At 43.9% G+C, this 22,130-nt stretch overlaps 1 protein-coding gene across 3 annotated transcripts in view; it reads right to left on the minus strand.

Moving 5' to 3' along the window:
* The window catches only part of LOC106566649 (solute carrier family 12 member 5), a 114,489-nt gene extending 95,520 nt beyond the window's left edge, over positions 1 to 18,969 (minus strand). The window contains exon 1 of one of the 3 annotated variants that reach the window (XM_045693034.2): positions 18,398 to 18,940. In XM_045693034.2, the coding sequence (XP_045548990.1) occupies positions 18,398 to 18,452 (55 nt within the window). In that variant the 5' untranslated portion in view covers positions 18,453 to 18,940. Of the gene's footprint in view, positions 1 to 18,397 lie in introns of all 3 variants that reach the window. The other 2 variants (XM_014134883.3, XM_014134884.3) reach the window with 2 other exon arrangements.
* Between the last annotated feature and the right edge of the window lie 3,161 nt (positions 18,970 to 22,130).

Below are 22,130 nucleotides of genomic sequence, written 5' to 3' on the forward strand. Positions count from 1 at the left end.
TAAAATAAATTTTTATGCTATTTTTCTCGTAAAATAGCGATAATGTTCCAACCGGGCGACGTTGTATTCATTCAAAGGCTGAAAGAAAAAAATGGAGTCGTCTCGTGGACGCGCATCTCCAGTGTCACTGTTCCCAGCCTGACCACTCACAACAACTCCTGCTGTTTTTCGCCCAGAGACTGCAGACACCCCATTACACTTTCTGGCACCTTCTGAGAGCCAATGGAAGCCTTAGAAAATGTCACATTACAGCACAGATGCTGTATTTTCGATAGAGATGCCACAGAAGGAGAACAAATTGTCAAACAGGGCACTTCCTGTATGGAATCGTCTCAGGTTTTGGCTTGCCATATGAGTTCTATTATACTCACAGACACCATTCAAACAGTTTTAGAAACTTTAGAGTGTTTTCTATCCAAATCTACTAATTATATGCATACTGTAGTTTCTGGGAAGGAGTTGTAACCAGATCAAATCGGGTCCGTTTTTATCCGGCCGTGAAAATACTGCCCCCTATCCCAAACAGGTTTTAAGATCCAATCCAACCAAATATTATTGGTCACACGCGCCAAATACAACTGGTGTAGGCTTTACAGGGAAATGCTTAATTTTGAGCCCATTCCCAAAAAGTAAGGCAAACATTTGCTGAATAAAACAAATGAATTGGTAACAGAATAAAAACCACAATGAGATGGAAAGAAACAGATAGAAAGGTGGTGTACACTGTGAAGAACCTAGAAGAACATACAGTCCACATCCCCTATACTGTGAAGAACCTAGAAGAACATACAGTCCACATTCCCTATACTGTGAAGAACCTAGAAGAACATACAATCCAAATCTCCTATACCGTGAAGAACCTAGAAGAACATACAGTCCACATCCCCTATACCGTGAAGAACCTAGAAGAACATACAGTCCACATCCCCTATACTGTGAAGAACCTAGAAGAACATACAGTCCACATCCCTTATACTGTGAAGAACCTAGAAGAACATACAGTCCACATCCCCTATACTGTGAAGAACCTAGAAGAACATACAGCCCACATCCCCTATCATGATGCCTTGAGAGAATGAGTGAAAAGGAGCAAGAAAGAGGGAGAGAGAGAGTAAGCCAGCAGAGTGGAGAGGAACCTTTTCGTCTGACTGTAATTGGTCAAAATCAATGTGCATGAAGACCGATAGGTGCTTTAAGGGAATTAGATCTCAGATGTTACAAGAAGTGAGATTGATAAACACAAACAATACACTTGGCCTTCAGATGGATGCATATAGCATGTACTTACAAGTAGGGCTGTCATGACATTTGTCAGACTGTTATTGTCATCAACACGTTGAGCATCTCCAGGCCTCCATGAATTCAAGCTGCTGATTTGGGACTTTTGAACATCTACATTTAAAAAAGTGAAGAACCTAGAATCCATTTAATCCATTTAATGAACCTAGAATCCATTTAATATACACTATCACAATAAATCCATGATTTACTTTAGGCAGGTCTAAAGAAACATTATGATATGAAGAAACATTTATTTTAGAAGAACAGAATAGAGATGGCCTGCTGTATGTTATCTGGCTATGCGTCATGCCATAGGCTATAGGCTAGATAATTTAGTAGACAAAATATGCTTATAAGTCCCATGCCATTATATGATTGTATAGTAAGAAAAATATATCTGAACGTAGCTCAATAAAATTGATATTTATTTTTTTATTTTTTTAAAAGGATATTTTTCCCATTCCAGAGCGAGTGCGCACATGAAGTGGTTTGAAGTGGTTTACCGTAAATGAAGTGGTTTACCGTAAAAGTCCTATGCACTAGATTTTCAGTTACTTGGCAACTTTAGTTGTGAATGATACACACCTTAGAATGTCTCAGAAATCAAAACAAATATGGGCTGCATAATGCAACTATCGACTATTGATGATTTGAGAATGTTGCAAAAAAAGCTTGCTCTCTGTTCCTTGCCTCTGGCAGCACACGCTGCGAGGGTGTGACTATCAGACTATTCTCAATTAAATCTTGTCTTTAGTTTGGATTTATAATGGCCCATTATCAATTGGGCAGGAACAGGGGAAAAAAATACGTCATCCACCCGAGTGGCTCCCGAGTAGCGCACTGAGGCGTGACTGCAGATCCTGGTTCGATCCCGGTCTGTATCACAACCGGCCGTGATCGGGAGTCCCATTGGATGGCGCACAATTGGCCCAGCGTCGTCCGGGTTAGGGGAGGGTTTGGCCGGGGGAGGCCCCCATTGTAAAATAAGAATTTGTTCTTAACTGACTTAACTGATAAAAAAACATGTTTTTTAATCATGCCAGCGTAGGCTACTCCAGTTTTATTGCAGAGCATGTGCTTAATATGAGCAGCTCAGACATAAATATAGTAGCAGCTGGGATCTTCCTCTTAAGTGGAAAACATTTTATTTAACTAGGCAAGTCAGTTAAGAACAAATTCTTATTTACAATGACAGCCTAGGAACAGTGGGTTAACTGCCTTGTTCAGGGGCAGAACAACACATTTTTACCCTGTCAGCTCGGAGATTCGATCCAGCAACCTTTCGGTCAAAACACTGCTTTCACACAGGATTGCATATAGAAATGTCTGGGCTAATAAGAACACTTACTGTATTTCACTCCATGCATCAACCACTGTTTGAGGAGCATGCAGCCTCTCGCTGCGCTACAGGTCATATTCCATCCAAACTCTGTATGCCATGGGCTCTCCAACCCTGTTCCTGCAGCTATTAAGTGAAATCTGTTCGGGAACATCGATAGTAACATGTTTTCACAAGAAAACATATTTAATAAAAAATGTTGACAGCTCCTCTCTCTGCGCACTCGAGAAAGGAATGAAGGAGAGAGAGGAGATGGAAATGCATAGTGGTGAGATAATCTGTAGCTAAAGGTAATGTGTCAGCCTATTGATTATGAAAATATAAAAAATGCCCTATTACTAGGTTATTCAAAATCAAATACAAATTCACTATAATTGTAGGCTAACTGTAAGCCGCCCAACACAATCAATTAACTAATAGCATCGCCAAGGCCTATACGTTCTCTCCCAGACTCATGGATATACATTTTGGAGCGTAAGGTAACCAGTCCATCTAGTATGCATAATAATACAGTCCACATTCAAAGGCGATTACTTGAATTTGTTTAATTTTGTAGTAAAGGCAAGACCAATTATGTACCAAAGACATCTTAAATATTATTTTTTTAAATGTTTTTCTACTGTGTGGAATATGTGGTAAGCTATTAGGCTACAGTGCATTCTGAAAGTAGTCAGACCCCTTCTGTCACGCCCTGACCAGGTGAACTCGGGTATTTTGGGTCAGGGTGTGTCATGTTGTCCGGACTGGGAACACGCACCACTGACTTGGTGCGGTCCTGTCCGGCCCGTCCCTGATCCCCGCACCAAGTCAGTGGTGCGTGTCCCCAGTCCGGCCCGGCCCGTCCCTGCTCCCCGCACCAAGTCAGTAGTGCGTGTCCCCAGTCCGGCTCGGCCCGTTCCTGCTCCCCGCACCAAGCCAGTGGTGCGTGTTCCCAGTCCGGCCCGGCCCGTCCCTGCTCCCCGCACCAGGTCAGTGGTGCGTGTCCCCAGTCCTGTCCGGCCCATCCCTGTTCCCCGCACCAAGCCCACGGTGCGTGTCCACAGTCCTGCCCAGCCCGTCCCTGTTCCCCGCACCAAGCCCACGGGGCGTGTCCACAGTCCTGTCCGGCCCGTCCCTGCTCCCCGCACCAAGCCCACGGTGCGTGTCCACAGTCCTGTCCGGCCCGTCCCTGCTCCCCGCACCAGGTCAGTGGTGCGTGTCCCCAGTCCTGTCCGGCCCATCCCTGTTCCCCGCACCAAGCCCATGGTGCGTGTCCACAGTCCTGTCCGGCCCGTTCCTGCTCCCCGCACCAAGCCCACGGTGCGTGTCCACAGTCCTGTCCGGCCCGTCCCTGATCCCCGCACCAAGTCAGTGGTGCGTGTTCCCAGTCCGGCCCGGCCCGTTCCTGCTGCGCGCACCAAGCCAGTGGTGCGTGTTCCCAGTCCGGCACGGCCCGTGTCCGGTCCACCGGTGCCCAATCCTGTTCCGGTCGACGGCTCCGCTCCGGAGCCTGAGCATGCCGCTCCACAGTGGTCCAGTCCGGGCCAGAGGGGTAGGGCTAAGGTGGAGGCGGGGGAAAGAACACGCCCGGGGCCAGAGCCTCCACCGAGGGTGAGGCGCCCACCCGGGTTCCCCCCCTAATAGACTTAAGTTTGGTGCGCCGGGAGTACGCACCGTTGGGGGGGGGGGGGGGGGTACTGTCACGCCCTGACCAGGTGAACTCGGGTATTTTGGATCAGGGTGTGTCATGTTGGGTATTTTTCCGTGGTTTGCTTTCTATGTTTGCGTTATAGCCTTGTGTTAGCTCTATGTGGGTTATTTCTATGTTGGGTTCTGTCGATTCCCAATCAGAGACAGCTGTCGCTAGTTGTCTCTGATTGGGATCACATTTAAGTTCCTTTTTCCCCACGCTGTTTGTGGGGGTGTTGTCTCTTTGATTTTGAGCAGTTAACGTATCGGCATTTTCTTGGTTTTGTGTACGTGTTTATTTCAGTGTAAAGAATAAACATGTGTTCGCTCCCAGCTGCGTTTTGGTCCGCTTCCTCATCACCCGACGACGATCGTTACACCTTCCCCTTTTTCACATTTTGTTCCACATTTGTTAATACATTTTTGAAACTGTATTAAAAATAAAAAACTGAAATACCTTATTTACATAAGTATTCAGACCCTTTGCTATGAGACTCGAAATTGAGCTCAGGTGCATCCTGTTTCCATTAATCATCCTTGAGATGTTTCTACAACTTGATTGGAGTCCACCTCTGCTAAATTCAATTGATTAGACATGATTTGGGAAGTCACACACCTGTCTATATAAGGTCCCACAGTTGACAGTGCATGTCAGAGCAAAAACCATTCTAGAAGAAAAAGCAACGCACACCTATTAAGGCGAGGTGCTGGCTAGCGGAGTAGAAAACTTGAAAATAAGGGAGAGCCGCACACTCTAGGAGCTCAGATGCAAAAATGTAATATCCAATGTTTCGACAGCCAAGCTGTCTTCATCAGGGTATCAGGGTATATAAGGTCCCACAGTTGATAGTGCAGGTCAGAGCAAAAACCAAGCCATGAGGTCGAAGGAATGGTCCATTGTGCTCTGAGACAGGATTATGTCGAGGCACAGATCTGGGGAAGGGTACCAAACCATTTCTGCAGCATTGAAGGTCTCCAAGAACACAGTGGCCTCCATCATTCTTAAATGGAAGAGGGGAGGTGAGAGAAGGGCCTTGGTCAGGGAGGTGACCAAGAACCCAAATGGTCACTCTGACAGAGCTCTAGAGTTCCTCTGTGGAGATGGGAGAACCTTCCAGAAGGACGACCATCTCTGCACCTCTCCACCAATCAGGCCTTTATGGTACAGTGGCCAGACGGAAGCCACTCCTCAGTAAATGACAGCCCACTTGGAGTTTGCCAAAAGGCACCTAAAGGACTCTCAGACCATGAGAAACAAGATTCTCTGGTCTGATGAAATCAAGATTGAACTCTCTGGCCTGAATTTCAAGCGTCACATCTGGAGGAAACCTGGCACCATCCCTACGGTGAAGTATGGTGGTGGCAGCATCATGCTGTGGGGATGTTTGTCAGCGGCAGGGACTGAGAGACTAGTCAGGATCGAGGGAAAGTTGAACAAAGTACAGAGAGATCCATTATTAAAACCTGCTCCAGAGCACTCAGGACCTCAGACTGCGGCGAAGGTTCACCTTCCAAGAGGACAACGACCCTAAGCACACAGCCAAGACAATGCAGGAGTGGTTTCGGGACAAGTCTCTGAATATCCTTGAGTGGCCCAGCCATAGCCCGGACTTGAACCCGATCAAACATCTCTGGAGAGACCTGAAAATAGCTGTGCAGCGAAGCTCCCCATCCAACCTGACAGAGCTTGAGAGGATATGCAGAGAAGAATGGGAGAAACTCCCCAAATACTGGTGTGCCAAGCTTGTAGAGTCATACCCAAGAAGACTCAAGGCTGTAATTGCTGCCAAAGGTGTTTCAGCAAGTACTGAGTAAAGGGTCTGAAAACGTATGTAAATGTGATATTTCATGTTTTTTTTAAACTTTTTGCCTCTTTTCCTCCCTAATTTCATGATATCCAATTGGTAGTTACAGTCTTGTCCCATCTCTGCAACTCCCCTATGGACTCGGGAGAAGCGAAGGTCGAGAGCCATGCGTCCTCCAAAACATGACCCTGCCATGCCGCACTGCTTCTTGACACACTGCTCGCTTAACCTGGAAGCCAGCCACACCAATGTGTCAGAGGAAACACAGTCCAACTGGCGACCGACGTTAGTTTGCAGGCGCCCGGCTCGCGACAAGGAGTCGCCAGAGCGCGATGGGACAAGGAAGTCCTGGCCAGCCAAACCATCCCCTTTTCCCCCGTGCTAAGCTTTGAAACAACATCCACAATGACCATGTTTTCCACTCAGTTTCAACCTGTGGTTGAACTTCTTCCTTCAAATTGATCAATCACAGTGAGTTTTAAAAGCTTGATACTGTTTTGGTAATAAGTGTTTGATGGGATTGCCTTTCATTGATGTCATGGTGGTTAGAGGGACAATAGAGCCCTGAGTACAAGACCATTAGGTGAGTTGGGTACTAGTTGGGTACTTCCAACAGTGCGGGAATTAGTGTGACTGAACCGTCACGTGGAATTTGACTTTGGTCATGACTGCAGGTGTGGCATATATGCATATATGGTCACTGCAACAGCCCTACTTACAAGTTTACATAATTTATCATACAGAGATACTCATTAGGGTTCTTAAAATCCTGATTGGATGTTCTGCTATGATGTTCACTGCACCGGTATAATGATGATCTATTGAAATCATTAGCTGTCAGAGCAGCTTACTGATCGCTGCAGCTGTAACACAGCCCATCTGTAAATAGCACATCCAACCAACTACCTACCTCATCCCCATATTTGTTTTTGTTTTTCTGCTCTTCTGCACAACAGTATTTCTACTTGCACATTCTCATCTGCACATATATCACTCCAGTGTAAATCGCTAAATTGGAATTACTTCGCCACTATTGGCCTATTTATTGCCTTACCTCTTTACTTCATTTGCACACACTGTATACAGATGTTTCTATTGTGTTATTGACTGTACCTTTGTTTATCCCATGTGTAACTCTGTGTTGTTGTTTCTCTAAAACAATGTTGGAGGTGGCTTATGGTCGAAAATTAACATAAAATTATCTGGCAACAACTCTGGTGGACATTCCTACAGTCAGCTTGCCAATTGCATGCTCCCTCAAAACTTCAGACATTGTTAACAAAACTGCACATTTTAGAGTGGCTTTTTGTTGTCCCCAGCACAAGGTGCACATGTGTAAAGATCATGCCGTTTAATCAGCTTCTTGATATGCCACACCTGTCAGGTGTATGGATTATCTTGGCAACGGAGAAATGCTCACTAATAGGGATGTAAACACATTTGTGCAGAACATTTGAGAGAAGTAAGCTTTTAGTCCATATGGAACATTTCTGTGATCTTTTATTTCAGCACATGAAACACTTTACATGTTGTGTTTATAATTTTGTTCAGTATATATGGAACCCAAAAGGGTTCTACCTGGAACCAAAAGAGTTCTACCTGGGAAAAAAAGGGTTCTTCAAAGGGTTATCCTATTGGGACAGCCAAAGAACCCTTTAAGGTTCTAGATAGCACCTTTTTTTTCTAAGAGTGTACTCTCCTAAGTTCAAAACTGCAAACATGTAATGTGTGCATCACAGGACACAAACACAATGCTATTATATTAGCCAATGATCCCTGTTGCTACAGTATGAACATAGCAACTAGCTTGGGGGGTTAGGTACATCAGAACTCCATTGTGTGGGATGGGAGAAGGGAGATTATTTACGAGGCGGAGTCGATGCTTCTTTCCCACAGAAAGGGAGTGAATGAAAGTGTTTCTGATGTGCGAGCCCACTCCAGAGGTGAGCCACCCGTCCTCTCACCTCAGTACCACTCCCATTGCTGGACTATTGATTAGCCCCCAACGCGTCAGTTTTTATTGCTGCTTGGTAGGACCGTAAAGTCTGGGCTCTAGGGACTCCACAGCCACAGTTTCCGTTGGAATGTTCAGTTTTTCACATCCTTCACACCCTTCTATCCTCTTTAAAATGTATTATTTTAAAGAGGATAGAAGGGCTCTTTTTCATTTTGGGGTTGTTTGCTCCAAGGCCTGTTTCATTAGTATGTTCTCTTTCTCTATGGGGCTGATGATCACTCTACTTTGTGTGTGTGTTGACTGCAGACTGCCTCATTATCCCATAATGATGTATATTAAATGCTGGATTGAAAACAAAAGGTCACCCTCCACCTGTGAGCCATGACTGGTACCCATACAATTAGAATTTGGAAAGTTTCCCAATCTCCAATCTACATAGACAACAATAACCAATTCTGGTGTGGAGCCATATTGGATGGAGAGTGAAATCAGGTGGATTCTAGGACTGTGTCTTGCACTGACTGTTTCACTGTATGTTGTGGGTGCAATATGTGTTGTGCGTATTTCCTCTGCACTGTCCGTTCAAATGCATATTCTGCACTTTACATGTTCAGACATGAGTGTTGGGACATGGAACCACAACCTTGAAGAACCATCCTCAAGTGAGGGGGACCTGAGAGGGGTATTTCAACTTACAGTTTCACAGCTGCCTGCCTAGATTGTGTATCAGCCAGCGATCTTTGTCTGTACCAGGCACGTTTGTGCTGATGTCTGGCTCAATGTACAGAATACTAATAATAGAGAAGTCATTATCTGAGATCACACGCAGGGGACAGATGGAGCCAGACATAACCAGAGCATAGATTAGAGTACAGGAGGAAGAAGAAGAGGAGGAGGAAAAGGAGGAGGTGGTGGAGGAAGAAGGCAAAGGAAGGAGTGACTCATGTCCCTCCCTCCCTCCCTCCCTCCCTCCCTCCCTCCCTCCCTCCCTCCCTCCCTCCCTCCCTCCCTCCCTCCCTCCCTCCCTCCCTCCCTCCCTCCCTCCCAGTTATCTGCATCCCTTTCATCTATGTGTCTGTCGCTTTCTTTCTATCTACTTTATCTCTATATCCCTGTTTCTCTCTTTATAAACACTATACAATTTTCTATGAGATAATGTATAAAATACTGGCTAAACAATCTGAAGTGCAGTGCCTTCGGAAAGAATTCAGGCCCCTTCACCTTTTCCACATTTTGGTAAGTTGCAGACTTATCCAAAAATGAATTTAAAAAATCAAAAAATCCTCAGCAATCTACACACAATACCCCATAATGACAAAGTGAAAAGAGGTTTTTAAAATGTTTGCACATTTATAAAAAATAAAAACAGAAATACCTTATTTACACAAGTAGTCTGACCCTTTGCTATGAGACTCGAAATTAAGCTCAGGTGCATCCTGTTTCCATTGATCTTCCTTGATGTCACGACTTCTGCCGAAGTCGGTTCCTCTCATTGTTCGGGTGGTGTTCGGCGGTCGATGTCACCGGTCTTCTAGCCATCGCCGATCCATTTTTCATGTTCCATTTGTTTTGTCTTGTTTTCACACTCACCTGGTTTCAATTCCCTAATTACATGTTGTATATTTTCCCTCTGCTTCCCCCATGTCCTTGTCGGGAATTGTTTATTGTAAGTACTTGTGCTATGTGTTACTGGTGTGCTACGGGTTTTGTACCCATGTGTTTGTTGTTTTATATGCCGTTAGTTTTATATATTAAACTGCTCCGGCTATTCACCAAGTTCTGCTCTCCTGCGTTTGACTTCCCTGCCACCAGTTACGCACCCCTTACACTTGAGATGTTTCTACAACTTGATTGGAGTCCACCTGTGGTAAATTCAAATGACTGGACATGATTTGGAAAGGCACACACATGTCTATATAAGGTCCCACAGATGACAGCGCATGTCAGAGAAAAAACCAAGCCATGAGGTCGAAGGAATTGTCCATAGAGCTCCGAGACAGGATTCTGTCGGGACGCAGATCTGGGGAAGGGTACCAAAACATTTCTGCAGCATTGAAGGTCCCCAAGAACACAGTTGCCTCCATTATTCTTAAACCTCAACCCCCTCTCCCTAAATCTGTATGTTCTTCAATGACTGACTTCAGGCACATCACCATTGACATTACACGCCTGCTAGCCACCCAACACTAAATAATGACATGAATTGCCCCTGATCCTTGTGTATTTCTTCACAGGATCCTGAATCATGGGGAGACATGGCTGAACAATCCTTTTCCTCCAGAGATAACATTCTGTCTGCTGGTCTGACAGCAGGACACGGCTTATTTATCAAGCATATCCATTTCCATTTGTCTTGTCATTACACTCCTCTGTGGCTGTCCACTTACTCCATAGCAATTTTCACAAACATGTCAAATGAAACCTGTGTCATCTCATTTCGCCTAGCTCTCTCTCTCTCTCATTCCACCTGTCTCTCTCTGTCTCTCTCTCTGTCATTCCATCTCTCTCTCTCTCTCTCTCGCTCTCTCTCACTGTCTCCCTCTCTCTCTGTCATTCCATCTCTCAATTTAATTCAAATGGCTTTATTGGCATGGGAAACATATGTTTACAGAATGGAATGACAGAGAGAGAGAGAGAGAGAGAGAGAGAGAGAGAGAGAGAGAGAGAGAGAGAGAGAGAGAGAGAGAGAGAGAGAGAGAGAGAGAGAGAGAGAGAGAGAGAGAGAGAGAGAGAGAGAGAGAAGGCCCTTCTATGCCATCAAAAGGAACATAAAACTCAACATCCCAATTAGGATCTGGCTAAAAATGCAGTTATAAAACCCATTTCCCTCTATGGTTGTGAGGTCTAGGGTCCAGTCACCTACCAAGAATTCCCAAAATGGGACAAACACCCAACTGAGACTCTGCATGCAGAATTCTGCAAAAATATACTTTGTGTACAATGCAAAACCCCAAACAATGCATGCAGAGAAGGGTTAGGACTAGTTATCAAAATCCAGAAAAGGCTGTTCAATTCTACAGCCACCTAAAAGGAAGCGATGCCCACACATTCTACCACAAAACCCTCACCTATCATGGTCACACCTGTCACCAGAGGGCGGCAGAGACCGTCCTAGAGACATTAACGACACTCAGGTGTGTCCTATTTAATTGTTAGGTTGTCCTTTGCCGAAGCTTGAATTGTTAACTGTGTGCATTTGTTTCCTGAGGTAGTTTCGAGACTTAGTGTTTGTTGTTTTTTCATGTGTACTGGGATCCTGCAGCTACCATTTGTAAGTAAAGCTTTATGTTTATCCAAACCCCCGATTCCTCGTCTGGTCTCTTCTCTGCACCTGGGTGCAACCTCACCACGTCACATCACCTACAGAGAGATTAATCTACAGAAGAGTCCACTCAGCCAGGTGGTTCTGGGGCTCTGTTCACAAACAGACCCCACAGAGCCACAGGACAGAAACACATTTAGACACAACCAAATTATGAGAAAGCAAAAAGATAACTACAGTGCCTTTGGAAAGTACTCAGACCCCTTGACTTTTTCCACATTTTGTTACATTACAGCCTTATTATAAAATGGAGTAGAGAGAGAGAGAGAGAGGAGAGAGAGAGAGAGAGAGAGAGAGAATAAGCGAGTGCCAAGCGAAATCAGATGACACAGATTTAATTTTACACATTTGTGAAAATTGCTATGGAGTAAGTGGACAGCCACAGAGTGTAATGACAAGACAAATGGAAATGGATATGCTCACTCTCGCCTCTCTCTCTCTCTCTCTCTCTCTTTCCCTTTCTCAGTCTGATTGGGAGAAAGAAAAGTCTTAGAATAGGATCTGGACCTCTGGTCACAGTCCCTCACCCTCATTAGCATTGAGCTACAAAAACACAGTTTTAATCACTGCTAAACAAAAAAACAATAATGCCACTCTCACCAGGGCCCACATGCATCAACTAGAATAAATATAGGTTGGAACTGAAGTAATGACTATATACTTAAACAGCCATTAAGTAGATGGCAGAGTCGGATGCATAATTGGAGTTTCCTATATATTTTCTTCATTAAGTTAATACTGTATATTCAGCCTTTATTAGCAATATACTATGGGGCAGGTTTAACTGAATGCTGATGTTTATTGTAATGAGTCTTGTTCTAGAGGCAGAACTAAGTGATTTCCCCTAAATAGGCCAGATGCAAAGTCAAAAATGCTGATATTGTAAAAGTTAGTGAAAGGTTAATTTAAGCGTTAGGGTTAAGCATTAGTGTTAGCGGTGTGGTTAAGATTAGGGTTAAGGTTAGTGTTAGGTTTAAAATCAGATGTTATAACTTTGTGGCTGTGCTAGCTACCACTCTACAGAGCTGCCTGCAGAAGAAGATCAGTGTAAGAATACCTGTTATTGTTCCCTTCTTGAAATACCAGGTGCCTATGTTTATTTGAATAAGCCTTTCCAACAACATTACATAATACCCCTGTGAGTAAAGTTATGGGCAACATTTTTCATGAAGCTCTATTTGTAGTTTAAATGTTTGAATGAAGTTTGCTCTCCTGAGGTGGGTGTTTAGTACAGTGCCTTGACTGTTTCACATTTTGTTGTGTTACATTTAACATGATTTTTAATTGACTACACCATCTCTTACCCACACATATAATTATCTGTAAGGTTCCTCAGTTGAGCAGTGAATTTCAAGCACAGAATCAACCACAAAGACCAGGGAGGTTTTCCAATGGTTTGTAAAGAAGGGCACCTATCGGTAGATGGGTAAAAAAAGCAGACATTGAATATCCCTTTGATCATGGTGCAGTTATTAATTACACTTTGGATGGTGTATCACTACACCAGTCACTCCGAAGATACAGGTGTCCTTCCTAACTCAGTTGCCGGAAAGGAAGTAAACCGCTCAGTGATTTCACCATGAGGCCAATGGGGATTTTAAAATGAGTTACAGAGTTGAATGGCTGTGATAGGAGATTTCTGAGGATGGATCAATAACATTGTAGTTACTCCACCTGACTAACATAAATGACAGTGAGACTTACCCTGAAACAGGTGATTCTAACATCTAATGACTCAGGGGGTTGAATACTTATCTAATCAAGATATATTAGTGTTTTATTTTCCACTATTAATTGAAAGACGTGTTTTGAATTTTTCTTCCACTTTGACATTACAGAATATTTTGTGAAGATTTTTGACAAAAAAATTACAATTAAATACATTTTAATCCCATATTGTAACACAACAAAATGTGGAAAAGGGGTGTGAATACTTTCTGAAGGCACTGTATATATATATACTGGCTAATAACGGTTTGATTTTACCAGTGTGTGTGTGCGTGTGCATGTGTGCATGAATGTCAATGTGTCAGTGTTCTCAGCAGCTCCAGGAGACTGCAGCAGGGTGCATGCTCACTGAATTTCAAGTCAATAAACATATAGCACATCTTCCCTGTTAATCCAATTTTGAGCTTAATCCTGTAAAACTCAGTCAGGCAGTCGATCCCAACGTTACACACCCCTTCATTGACAAAGACATGAGTTGGACAGGGATTACGGTAACACTTGCTATGAACCACCTGTATAATGCAATTTCAATTAATTTATATGGCCCTCTATCACATTTTGGAATATAACAGTTGCTATAAACCTTTATAACAGGTCACAAGGCTTTTAACATCATTTAGGCTATGCATTCATAACGCATCACACAGCATTATGCATTATAAAACATGCTCGAAAACATAGCAGCCTCTAGAAATGGATAAATGGTTATAATAGATATACAGTTGAAGTCAAAAGTTTACATACACCTTAGCCTAACACATTTAAACTCAGTTTTTCACAATTCCTGATATTTAATCCGAGTAAAAATTCCCTTTCTTAGGTCAGTTATGATCACCACTTTATTTTAAGAATGTGAAATGTCAGAATAATAGTAGAGAGAATGATTTATTTCAGCTTTTATTTCTTTCATCACATTCCCAGTGGGTCAGAAGTTTACATACACTCAATTAGTATTTGGTAGCATTGCCTTTAAATTGTTTAACTTGGGTCAAACGTTTCGGGTAGCCTTCCACAAGCTTCCCACAATAAGTTGGGTGAATTTTGGCCTATTCCTCCTGACAGAGCTGGTGTAACTGAGTCAGGTTTGTAGGCCTCCTTGCTCGCACACGCTTTTTCAGTTCTGCCCACATATTTTCTATAGGATTGAGGTCAGGGCTTTGTGATGGCCACTCCAATACCTTGACTTTGTTGTCCTTAAGCCATTTTGCCTCAACTTTGGAAGTATGCTTGAGGTCATTGTCCATTTGGAAGACCCATTTGCGACCAAGCTTTAACTTCCTGACTGATGTCTTGAGATGTTGCTTCAATATATCCACATCATTTTCCTCCTCATGATGCCACTTTTGTGAAGTGCACCAGTCCCTCCTGCAGCAAAGCACCCCACAACATGATGCTGTCACCCCCGTGCTTCACGGTTGGGATGGTGTTCTTCGGCTTGCAAGCCGCCCCCTTTTTCCTCCAAACATAACGATGGTCATTATGGCCAAACAGTTCTATTTTTGTTTCATCAGACCAGAGGACATTTCTCCAAAAAGTACGATCTTTGTCCCCATGTGCAGTTGCAAACCATAGTCTTGCATTTTTATGGCGGTTTTGGAGCAATGGCTTCTTCCTTGCTGAGCGGCCTTTCAGGTTATGTCGATATAGGACTCGTTTTACTGTGGATATAGATACTTGTGTACCTGTTTCCTCTAGCATCTTCACAAGGTCCTTTGCTGTGGTTCTGGGATTGATTTGCACTTTTCGAACCAAAGTACATAGGAGACAGAACGCGTCTCCTTGCTGAGCGGTATGACAGCTGCGTGGTTCCATGGTGTTTATACTTGTGTACTATTGTTTGTACAGATGAACGTGGTACCTTCAGGATTTGGAAATTGCTCCCAAGGATGAACCAGACTTGTGGAGGTCTACAATTTTTTTTCTGAGGTCTTGGCTGATTTCTTTTGATTTTCCCATGATATCAAGCAAAGAGGCACTGAGTTTGAAGGTAGGCCTTGAAATACATCTTTAGGTACACCTCCAATTGACTCAAATGATGTCAATTAGCCTATCAGAAGCTTATAAAGCCATGACATAATTTTCAGGAATTTTCCAAGTTGTTTAAAGGCACAGTCAACTTTGTGTATGTAAACTTCTGACCCACTGGAATTAGGTGAAATAATCAGTCTGTAAACAATTGTTGGAAAAATTACTTGTGTCATGCACAAAGTAGATGTCCTAACTGACTTGCCAAAACTATAGTTTGTTAACAGGAAATTTGTGGAGTGGTTGAAAAATTATTTTTAATGACTTCAACCTAAGTGTATGTAAACTTCCGACTTCAACTGTATAATGTAGAAGGCTCATAGAAACTGTTACTAGACTTCATTCCGATTGAAGAACATACAGTACCAGTCGAAAGTTTGGACACACCTACTCATTCAAGGATTTTTCTTTATTTTTACTATTTTCTACATTGTAGAATAGTGAAGACATCAAAACTATGAAATAACACATATGGAATCATGGAGTAAACAAAAAAGTGTTAAACAAATCAAAATATATTTTAGATTTTAGATTCTTCAAGGTAGCCACCCTTTGCCTTGATGAGAGCCTTGCACACTCTTGGTATTCTTTGTGCCTTTTTTGGTTACTACATGATTCCATATGTGTTATTTCATAAGTTTGATGTCTAGAATCCCACACAACTGTCCACACAATAAGAGAGGGATAGCTATCTGTCCAGCAGGAGCATAGTCACTGGGGAGCCAGGCCCACCCAAACAGATTGAGCAACAACAACAAAAACGTTTTATTTTATTTCTTTACTTGTCAGTGTTCCAAACGGGGCATTATTGGTATTTTTATCTGAATATGTAAACACCATCAGATAGAATTCATAGCACGCAGTCCACTGGGTTACTCAGATTTGATGAAATATACACTTAGAAAAAAAGGTTCCAAAAGTGTTCTTCTGCTGTCCCCATAGGATAACCCTCTTCGGTTCCAGGTAAAACTGTGGAAAAGATTCTACATGCAACCCTAAAGGGTTCTACTTGGTACCAAAAGTATTCTTCAAAGGGTTCTCCAGCCGAAAAACCCTTCTAGGTTCTAGATAGCACCTTTTTTTCAAATAAGAGTGTATAAAAGAAGAGATTAACTGAAATTACATTCACTCTCAAGGGATAGGTCGCCAAAAATAACTAACTGAAAGCCACACCTCTAATAAGTCAGAATAGCATGAGATTAGTTATACAACTGCAAATGTTTCTCTTTGCCCCATGGCAAAATGTGGAAAATTGTAGGAAGTTAGCTGCGACAAATGTCTGGCTACGCCACTGCTGCACAGTTTAGTTTCAGCACCATGGATAGAGTCTAATCCCAGCAATGTGTGCACGTCACTGTATTACCAAATGCAGTAGACAGGAACATAAGGGCATGCTTCCAGGAACAACAGTATTTTAACAGCCCGATTTCAGCACCACAGACAGCGACAGTGCAAATACTAAGATTTATGCTTGCACCATGGAGTTTAGACTGCAGTGGCTGGGAAAGCGTTGCTTCACATCTATACAAGTATGGAGTTCAAAAGCAGAATTGAAATGTGCAGAAATATCAGCAGTTTAATAATACACTTTAGGAAATCCCTGTGATTCATAATTAATTTGTCTTATCAGTGTATAATTAATCCTGCCTTACGGCAGAGGTGATTTGGAGAGAGATCTCCCATGTAGAGTACAAACACACACACTTATAGATGTAGGATCTTCATTTGAGCCAGTTTTCTACAGCAGGACAATAATCCTGCAGCAACAGGAAATGTGAATTATTATGTGGATTATAATTAATGGACATTTTTGTAGGGTTTGATACATTTTTCATAAGGGAAAATGAAGTCTGAAATTTCAATGTGGAAGTTACATACTTCAGAAGCCTTTTTAAACCTCAAATACACTACAATTTTTAAATTGCCTGTGATGCAGGAAAGTTCTCCTGCAACAGGGTGATCAAATTAAGATACTACATCTGTACACGTATGCACGCACATACACAGGCACACACAGAAGGAGCACCCACAAGCCTGTCATGGGAAGTCGTTTTGTTGCATTGCTCACATATGCATACTGTCGACCCCCATCAAAGAAATGGCTTTTCAATATGATTTAAGATGACTGAAGTGTGATCTCAATGTGAATGCACACGCACATGCACACACGCAAGTAGGCACGTGTGCACACACGCTCAACCACGCACACATATACACACCACACTAACAAAGGCTATCAGGCTATCATAATTTCCGCCATTGTGAATGGCTCATCTTTCCCCCACGGGAAGATAATCCTTGATGGGGCGAGACATCAGAATGAATGAGTTCTGTAGATCCCTGGAGTTGAATCTAAGCACCTAAAGAGAGGATTGATTCCCCAGACGCTCTCCAGGAGCTCTCTAAGCCTTATCACAGACCAGACAAGATGCCTATGACGTGGATCTATACATCTACAAGCAAAGGCTGAAATCACTGCAAGCCACATCTGAAGGAAAGAAGTGTCTCTGCAGAAACACACCAATGTTACTGCACCGCTCTGCTTTGCCGCAAAGACCCAGCGGTCCAGGGACATCCGCCTTCCCACTGTATTTACTCAACTTCAGAACAAACAGAGGGTTTATAGTCAAGAAAAAAGAGGAAATGGTCTGAACGCTTGGCAAACAGATGGGGGTTGACATATGCATCCCCAGGCGGTCCCCTTGCCCAAACATGACTCTGCTTGGGAGCCAAGTGACAGTGCCATGAGGCAGACTGGTCCTCTGGCTGTCGCACTACAGGACTACAGGTTTATCTGCTGCTCCTCTTCTCTTCTTAACACTGAAACACCATTATTATTCCTGCCACAGCATCACAGCAGCCTTGCAGTAACAGCCACAGCTGAGGATTGTATAAGCCAGTGGCGGAAGAGGAGTGCAGAGATACAGATACATTCCTCTGTCTATCCGTTTCTCTCTCTCTCTCTCTGTCTCTGTCATGAAGTGAGAGACACAGACAAACACACCATATCCCTGGAAACAGACACACACTCTCTCGTACATACTGTAACTTACAAAGACATGCACTGTACTCACATGCACACATGTATGCGCACATGCACACACATACACCCCCCCTCCCCCCCAAAAACTGCTCTTGTACACACATTTAAACTCCCCCTCACAAACACTTATTAACCTCCCTCCCCTCCCACCACCCAGCACAAACGCACATTCACCCCCACACTCCCCTGCACACCCGCTCACAGCTCCGTGACATATTTCATAACTCACCCTGGTTGTTGGGTCCCCCCTCTCCCTCCTCGGTGTCTGTCATGTTGTTAAGCATCCTCTCTTCCTCAGGCTGCAGTCTGCAGAGAGAGAGACTGCTACTGCTCTAGCACTGACAATCAGAGCTCTCTGGGCTGGAGCCACAGCAGAGAAAGCAGCACGGATGACAAGAAGCACTGTTTTATTTCTGTAGCTCACTGCCTCCCTCTCTCTCCCTCTTCCCTTCCCTCTCACGCTCAGCAAAAGAGCAGTGCAGAGAGGAGAGAGTTTTTTTAATCTTCTCCACTTCTTCTTTCTGGCGTGTTGCGTGATTCTCTCTTTCTCTCTCTCTCTTCAGGAGGAGGATAAGGAGAGTGAGAGAGGCTGCAGGGTATAGCTGATGATGGAGTGCCTGTGAGCAAGGTCTCGCACACACTCACTCACACGCACGCTTGTTCGCTCGCTCGCTCTGCGCACTGCACAGCTACGATCGGCCCCCAGTCAGCCTAAGCCTGATGACTAAATTCATCATGCATTCAGAAGGCATTATCTCTCTCTCTCCCTTTCTCTATCTCACTCCCTTGCTCGTACACTCATCCCCATCCACCATCTCTTCACGAGAGGGGGAGAGAGCGAGAGAGAGGGAGAGAGACAGAGCGAGAGAACGAGAGAGAGAGCGAGAGAGAGAGAGGGAGAGCAAGCGCGAGGGAGGGAGGGAGGGAGGGAGGGAGGGAGGGAGGGAGGGAGGGAGGGAGGGAGGGAGGGAGGGAGGGAGGGAGGGAGGGAGGGTGCACATCAAATGTAAGGTTGCCTTCTGTGTTGGAGTATCTCTTTTGATGTTCTTTTTAGATGCAAGACAAGGTTCCATTTCATTTTTGCTTATGTATTCCTTTATTTTGTTTTCCTCTCCTGTATGGTTACTGCCAGTTATCTGAAGTAGGCTGCAGGTCTTGTATAGCATTCTCTGAACCTAATTATTTGAAACTAAAAGCTTTCACTGTCACCATGCACTGGTTGCACTGGTCTGACAGCTACTACACTATGTCAAGGTCAAGTTGAAAGACTGCCTTGGTTCACCACCAGGTTCAGTCAAGCGTTCATGACTTTTCCTTTGGGGCTATTTTCTGACGAAGTTGTAAAAAATACACAATTAATCATGTATATGAATAGGGGGCAAAGAAGCACTCACAGCGTAGGGGTGAGTGGGATAAGTTGAGCAAAGGGTTAGTTGAACCTCCCCTAATTTCTAGGAAACCATACACAAAATGAATCATGTGACCAAATATTTAGGAAGAGGTCATCATTTCAGGGAGTCTGTGAAGGAAGAAACCACATGGAAAAAGTGGTAAGTGAGTTAGGACCAGAAAACCGATTTTCACAAAAGTCAAATGAATGTACTGTGTTAGAGGTTTCATGATGCTTGTATCTCAACCAAAGTATATTGTTTTAATACCCCATCAGTTGGGGTCTCTTTAAACTACCATAGGAGGTCTTGAACCTAAATAGGGGGTGCTTATATGTGTCCTGATTCACTCAAGTGTGTAACCTGTACAAGTGTGTGGTGTGAAATGACGTTTTTTTTTTCTTTCATATCTCACTGAGAGTGGGGTCATGGCCAGGGATCAGCAAATTATTGACAGTGACCATGGGGCAACTCGGGTTCAGTGCCTTGCTCTAGGACAGATCAACAGATTTTCAGCTCAGGGATTTGAAATTAGCAACCTTTTGGTTACTGGCCCAACACTCTAACTGCTATGCTACCTGCCATCCTGTAGTGCATCCTTGTAGCTGTGTGGACTAATATAGTCAAAATGTTTGCCTTGGAGTATAAGTTGAGCCAATGGCCATTGGGTATGTTGAGCCAATGGCCACCATACCCCATACAAATGATGATTACATTTTGTAAGGTTTTATGCATACTATGCATAGTATTTTTGCAATGTGTCATGCATATGAACTCCAGATAGTGCATTTTTATTGTTACAGAGCAGACATAATCATGCCCTGTGTATGCAAACGTAAAACAAGAAGGGGTCTAGCCTCCCTTCATGTTCTTGAGAGAGCAGCCAAGGAAGTGAGAGAAGGGTAGAGGTCTATTCAAACAGAAGCAAGGGATGAAAACATAAGCTGAATGACACTGAGTAGGTACATTGGCAAAACAGAAAATGAACATGTACCTGTGAAAGGCTATGATAGAGTAGCAGAGGCACACGAGGTCTTATCTGATGACATGGAGTCTGAGCTTGCAAAATATATCAAAAATCTCTCAGACCAGTTTCATGTGCTTAGTAGGCTTAAATGCAGAGAACTTGCCTACGAGTTGGCTCACCGAAACAACAACCCTGTCCCAGACAACTGGTCAAGAAGTTGAAAGGTAAGTGATATTGAACAGAGAGATCTACTGTGCCTTCAGAAAGTGTTCACACCCCTCAACTTTTCCCACATTTTACAGCCTGAATTTAAAATTGATAAAATGGAGATTTTGTGTCACTAGCCTACACACAATACCCCATAATGTGAAAGTGGAACTTTTTCAAATTAATAAAAAATGAAAAGCTGAAATGTCTTGAGTGAATAAATATTCAACCCCTTTGTTATGACAAGGAGTAAAGATTTGCGTAACAAGTCACATAATCAATCAATCAATCAATCAAATGTATTTATAAAGCCCTTTTTACATGAGCCGATGTCACAAAGTGCTATAGAGAAACCCAGCCTAAAACCCCAAACAGCAAGCAATGCAGATGTAGAAGCAAGGTGGCTAGGAAAAACTCCCTAGAAAGGCAGGAACCTAGGAAGAAATCTAGAGAGGAACCAGGCTCTGAGGGGTGGCCAGTCCTCTTCTGGCTGTGCCGGGTGGCGATTATAACAGTACATGGCCAAGATGTTCAAACGTTCATAGATGACCAGCAGGGTCAAATAATAATAATCACAGTGGTTGTAGAGGGTGCAACAGGTCAGCACCTCAGGAGTAAATGTCAGTTGGCTTTTCATAGCCGATCATTCAGAGTTAGAGACAGCAGGTGCGGTAGAGAGAGAGAGTCGAAAACAGCAGGTCTGGGACAAGGTAGCACGTCCGGTAAACAGGTCAGGGTTCCATAGCCGCAGGCAGAACAGTTGAAACTGAAGCAGCAGCACGACCAGGTGGACTGGGGACAGCAAGGAGTCATCAGGCCAGGTGGTCAAGCATGGTCCTAGGGCTGAGGTCCTCCGAGAGAAGAGAAAGAGAAAGAGAGAGAATTAGAGGAAGCATACTTAAATTCACACAGGACACCGGATAAGACCAGGCGGGATATAACCCCACCCACTTTGCCAAAGCACAGCCCTCACACCACTAGAGGGATATCGTCAACCACCAACTTACTACCCTGAGACAAGGCAGAGTAAAGCCCACAAAGCTCTCCCCCACGGTATGAACCCGAGGTGGGCGCCAACCCGGACAGGAAGGTCACGACAGAGACTCAACCCACCCAAGTGACGCACCCCTCCTAGGGACGGCATGGAAGAGCACCAGTAAGCCAGTAACTCAGCCCCCGTAATAGGGTTAGAGGCAGAGAATCCCAGTGGAGAGAGGGGAACCGGCCAGGCAGAGACAGCAAGGGTGGTTCGTAGCTCCAGTGCCTTTCCGTTCACTTTCACACCCCTGGGCCAGACTACACTCAATCATAGGACCTACTGAAGAGATGAGTCTTCAATAAAGACTTAAAGGTTGAGACCGAGTCTGCGTCTCTCACATGGATAGGCAGACCATTCCATA

The sequence above is a fragment of the Salmo salar genome, chromosome 13 (assembly GCF_965601325.2).
Source record: "Salmo salar chromosome 13, fSalSal1, whole genome shotgun sequence".
NCBI classification, from domain to species: domain Eukaryota; kingdom Metazoa; phylum Chordata; class Actinopteri; order Salmoniformes; family Salmonidae; genus Salmo; species Salmo salar.